Genomic DNA, 5,691 nt, shown 5'->3' with positions numbered 1-5,691 from the left:
GGTAACTCTTGCGGTTTTGCTACCGACTTTATATATTGCTTGAGCCGCAATAAAATCTAACAATTCTACACCTGGAACTACTACTACTACTACTACTACCGCTGCTGCTACTACTCCATAATTTAGAAGCAATTTGTGCGGATACCGTTGTCAAGCAAGAAACTTCAATAGACCCACATTTACAGTTTGTACAAATATTTGCATAGTCAATATCTTTGTTCTTATATTTTTAAACAACGTAGAGAGATTTCTAAACTTACAGATCACTTGTCGAAAGGAATATTAATAGTTAATAGTTCTAAGGTTCAAACACACTTTAAATGGAAGCATAATCCATGTTTTTTCGTCCGGTAATATAAACGATGTTTGTTTTCTTTATGATCGTATTATATGTTCCTTATGTAGGACTCTTTCGTCACAATACTTTCTCTACCACTACCACCAGTGCCCGCCGAAACAAGACGGGGGTCATTAAATGAGAAAAACAACCAAAAAGATTCCGAAATGTCATTATTCACTCACTCACTCTCACTCAAACAACAACACTGATCACGGAAGCGGGTAACAACATCTCGGCTATCGATCGAATACCGTGTATCTATATATAGATCTTCGTCGCTCAAGCATGTTTCGTGCTGTGGCGCAATAACCACAATTCACAATACGATCATATATCATGGGGTCTGTTACATATACTTGTTCAGGCGGCGTCACACTGTCTAGCTGGCCCTAAACATGTACATATGGATAGGACTGACAATCTTAAGCGTTTGTGCAATCGGAATCAGTTTTGAGGTATAAAAGACCCATCGGACGAAGAGATATTCATTGACGGCGAACAGCAGTTATACCACCCTCAGAGGTTATTTGAACCAAGCCATGGCTATGTCAGCTGCCCCTTCGGGGGCTACCATAAGGTAAACTGTGTTGCTCATATACAAGCGGTAAAAAGTGATTTTGCATATATGTTTGAATTGTTATTTTCATGTGTTTTAACTTTTGAAACAAATAACTCACATTAACAACGGTAACGGGACTCTGTACTTTACAAAGAAAGTGTTATCCCAAATACAACACATCTAACATTTGACCACTTTCTAAGTGGCATTCTATATTCACAATAAATTTTGAGTTTGTGTTTTCTCAATCCAATATGAAATGAGACTATGTTGATTTACTGATACATTGGGTTATTTTTGTTAAACTTTCAAGAAAATGTAGAAACACTCCAACACGCTAGTTATACCGCGTCCTCACTGATAGTACCCGGGAGGTCCGGGGTTGGATCCTCGACCGCGTCATACCTTAAACCGTTAAAAGACTTGTTATCCAGTCTGGCGCTCGGCATTAAGGGGCTAAAACAAGGACTGGTCGGCTCGGAGTCAGTATACTGTGTCTGAGTGGGGTGATCATGTTAAACTGCGGCATGGTATCTCAGTGACCTAGCACTATAAATCGGCATCAGTCCGGACTAGCACAAGCAGCCACACAAACACACACACGTACATGCACGTCGCTAGAATCTTACCTCACCTCTAATAGTACCACGTGCTGTATTTAAATGAAAACAACTAAAGTTTGATTTTTAAATCGATGTCATAAACCTTCACATTTTCTCAGTACGTAATACTTTTGACTTTTAGTTCAACCGTTGCATTATAATGTGTGTGTGATTCCTTTGATTGAGTGAGTGAGTGAGTGAGTTTGGTTTAACGCTGCTTTTAACAGTATTCCAGTTATATCACGGCGTGTCAGCTTAATGTGGGAGGAAAGCCCGAAGTGATGCAGGTCTCGGGCGTTTACCTCTTCGGTGAAACCCACGAGCACGGGTATGGTGCTGACAAACCTAGAAACATAATCGGGGCGAACCGGGATTCGAACCCACAATCATAGGTGCCCAAGGGACGCAACTCTGCACAGCGAATCGCGGCGCCTTAGACGACTGGGCCACCCGTGGCCCCGATTCCATTGATTTATCATTTTAGATGAGAACATATACTTATCCACATCAGATGGAATGTTATCAAGCAGAATCAGGGATTGGGGGCGTTACGCAGAAGACCTTTGTTGAATATAGCTAGAATATAGGCGTAAATACCTTCTCACTGTTTAGGGACATATAGTTGATTTAAGTGTGGCCATCTCTCATCCTTCCGAGTTGCCACCTTTAAGGACTTGGGGGCGGTCGGGTAGCCTAGTGGATAAAGCGTTCGCTCGACACGACGAAGACCGGGGTTCGATTCCCGACATGGGTACAATATGTGAAGCCCATTACTGGTGTCCCTCGCCGTGAATATCGCTAAAAGCAGCGTAAAACCATACTCACTCACTCTTTAACAACTGATGTAATGTCGGTGGTAGACTTCCTCAGTCTTGATTTACGTATTATACTTTTTTTTCAGAAAAAGTTGTAGTTCTTTTTGTTCTGCTTAAAGGTCTTTTCTTCACCCTCGGATATGTCCTACTATCACTAAATAGGGGTGGTGGATACTATCACACCAAAAGCCCGGGTTCGATTCCTAACATGGATACAGTATGTGAAGGCATTTCTTGGTTTGCTCAAAGCCATATCTCATATTGCTAAAAGCTTGATTAAAATACTCACGGACCAATATATATTAGCGTTTTTAACACTGATTTCATTGGAAACAACTTTGAGATATTTTAGGTTGATGCTTATATCCCTTTATACCTCCCCAAACTGCCTATAATACTTAATCTAACACATGTGAAGAGTGTGAGACTGGCCAGGTCCCCAGTATAGGTTATCGTTATTGTAAGGGTTGAGAGGAGGAGCGGGCATAATTTTGCCCTGTCCCGACTGATTGTTATTGATTCCTTCGTCGTGGATCGTTTGTTCATGTTATCAACCTCTGGTTTGACGGATTAATTATTTACAGGTCGCCGTGATATAGCTGAAGTAAGGCGTAAAATAACATTCATGCAATTACTCATCTGAAATCCACTTTACATGTTCAATAGGTCTTCATCTCAATCTGCTAAGGAAACAGTTCCCCGTATTTCTTTTTTTAAAGTTTGGAATCTTATTTGTGTTTTCCGAACCGAAAGTCCTACCCGAACTGCTTATAACTTTGTTATTAAGGTTGCTAGAGGCACAGTTGTACCACATTGATCATGTGTTTTCCTCAGTCGGAAGTGATGTTATTAAAATTAAAGTGATTTGTTGGAGAAATTTGACGGAGCTGCAATTGAAAAACAACTGGGATCAAAGCTTAATAAAGACAGATATTTCTAAGTCAACTGTAACCTGATTTATTTAAAATTCAAAATGATTTATGATCATCCTGGAGGCAAAGTTTTTGGGGAAAGTGGGACTTTTAGGAAAAGGTTGGCCATAAATTATACAAACATTTTAGTTGAATACATACATTAACTACGTTTTTAACGAACACGCTTATAACGAACCGACCGATATAACGAACCCGGGCATTTGTTGCATATATGCTGTATATAAGCTCATAACGAACTACGGTTATTACGAACTAAAAATTGTGGTCCCCTTGAGTTCGTTATAACCGTAGTTTACTGTATTGCTCATTTGTCGTTTTATGTTATGACAGTTGAGTAATTAAGTTGTATTCATTTATATATTTTCTTTTTTCTTTTTAGCCAATTATCCAGAAATGAACTTGAAAGCAATGGCTATTGCGTCATAAATGACGTCATCGATCAAGCAGAATGTGATCAACTAATTAGCCAATACAAAAGTTGGTTGGAAAAATTTGAAGCCCCCGATTGGCCAAATCACCGACGCTCTATTATATATCAATATCGGATTGGTCACTTTGAAGCCACGTGGTCTGCCAGGTTAAAGGTGAAACCAGTGTTTTCTTCGTTGTGGAAGACCGACAAGTTGCTGACCAGTTTTGATGGCGTGGCCGTCTCACGTCCCCCAGAAGAAACTGACAAGGTGTACGATTCTGGTCAGAACTGGTTCCACGTAGACCAGAAGGTGTCACGTGAGGGCCTCCACTGTTACCAGGGGGCGCTATACTTAGAAGAATCTACCGAAAATGACTTCTGTTTCCGGGTACTGAAAGATTCGCACAAGTACCACAGTGCTTTTTTCGATCATTACAAACCAGCCCGAGCAAAGAGCCTCAGGAGCGAATTCTACAAACTGACAACGAATCAAGTCAGTTGGTACAGAAAAAAGAAATGCAAAGAAGTGAAAGTAGCAGTACCAAAGGGAGGCATGGTGTTGTGGGACTCTAGGCTTATTCATGACAACGTCCCGCCAGTGGTCAACAGGCCAAATGCAGATAGATGGCGCTTCGTGGTCTTCGTTTCCATGACACCTGCTATCTGGGCAGCCCCAGGGGACATTGCGCTGAAGCAGAAGGCATACAAGGAACTGTCGATGACCAATCACTGGCCATCACAATCTCTCGAAATTGTTGAAAGCGTAAAGGCGCCGTCCCACAGTGGCCAACATATGTACTGTGTCAATTATATGCCGGAAGTGGCCAAATCAGAGGAAGCGATGCGATTGGCTGGAGTTTTGGACTACGATTTTGAAAATGGCCAATCAAATGGTCCCAAATTGAAACCTGTATGGAACCCGCCTCGTGATTAAAGAGTGGTTATAGTGTTCGCTCGTTGATGGCGGGGTTCGATTCTCCACATGGGTACAATGTGTGAAGCTCTTTACTGATGTCCCCCGCCGTGATATTGTTGAAATATTGCCAAAAGCTGCGTAAAACCAAACTCACTATATTACAGAATAATATGTTAGGACCGACCTGACTGGGCAATAGTTACGCTGCACTGCCACCATGCAGAATGTTGCACATATTATAACGACATCGTTTACAACGGACGCCCACTCTACACAAAATTCGAGATGTCGTTGTTGCCACAATTACTACAGAGTTACTAAATATGACCCTATTTTGCCATTTATTTGTCTCCGCCATGAGGTATGAATCGTCGAATGTTCTAAAATAAATAGTTTGTGTGAATGTTTATGTAATTATTTTTTTAATAACTGCATTTTCGTGAAATAGAATTATTATTCGATTCCAACAAATCAAATGGATGCTCCCTAAGCAATATTTGAAACCCAGATAAGAACATGTTTTGTCGTTACCATTCTCAATCATGTAATATTCCCAATAAAATGTCCACATACATTATTTGTCTTATCTACTCTTTGTTTTACTATGTATTAGGGTGTCGACGGTGGGACAGGAACCTCTCGCCTTTTTTGTGAACACATGGAATGATCCCTATGTCATAAACACATGCTAATGGTATAGTTGGAATTGTACAATGGACATTTTCAATATTATGGATTGTCTTTTAAGCTATGTTTTACCATATCTAATATCAATACTACTATGACTACTACTACTATTAATACTACGTCTGCTACCACTACCGCCACTACTACTACCACTACAACTACTATGACTGCTTCTACTATGACTATTACTACCACGACCACTACCGTTACTACTAAAACCACTATCACTACCACTATCATTACTACAACTACTACTACTACCGCTACTACTTTTGCTACTACTACTACAGCTACTATTACCACTACTACCACTATGACTACTGCTACCACTCCAACTACCACTACCATTATTACTACCTTTACTACTACCACTATGACTACTACTACTACTACCAATGCTACGACTGCTACCACTAGCACTACCG

At 40.6% G+C, this 5,691-nt stretch overlaps 1 protein-coding gene across 1 annotated transcript; it reads left to right on the top strand.

Annotated features, from left to right (window-relative positions):
- The first annotated feature begins 333 nt into the window (after nucleotides 1-333).
- On the top strand, nucleotides 334-5,156 carry LOC124126829. Its single transcript, XM_046490357.2, has 2 exons — nucleotides 334-917; nucleotides 3,631-5,156. Exons 1-2 carry the CDS (start codon nucleotides 880-882, stop codon nucleotides 4,595-4,597), a joined length of 1,005 nt encoding a protein of 334 aa, XP_046346313.2. The 5' UTR covers nucleotides 334-879; the 3' UTR covers nucleotides 4,598-5,156.
- Nucleotides 5,157-5,691: the final 535 nt, after the last annotated feature.

The sequence above is a fragment of the Haliotis rufescens genome, unplaced genomic scaffold (assembly GCF_023055435.1).
Source record: "Haliotis rufescens isolate VD_foot unplaced genomic scaffold, xgHalRufe1.0.p SCAF_13, whole genome shotgun sequence".
In the NCBI taxonomy this organism is placed as follows: Eukaryota; Metazoa; Mollusca; class Gastropoda; order Lepetellida; family Haliotidae; genus Haliotis; species Haliotis rufescens.
Note: the sequence above shows the minus strand (reverse complement) of the source record. Positions and strands in the feature narration are given on the sequence as shown.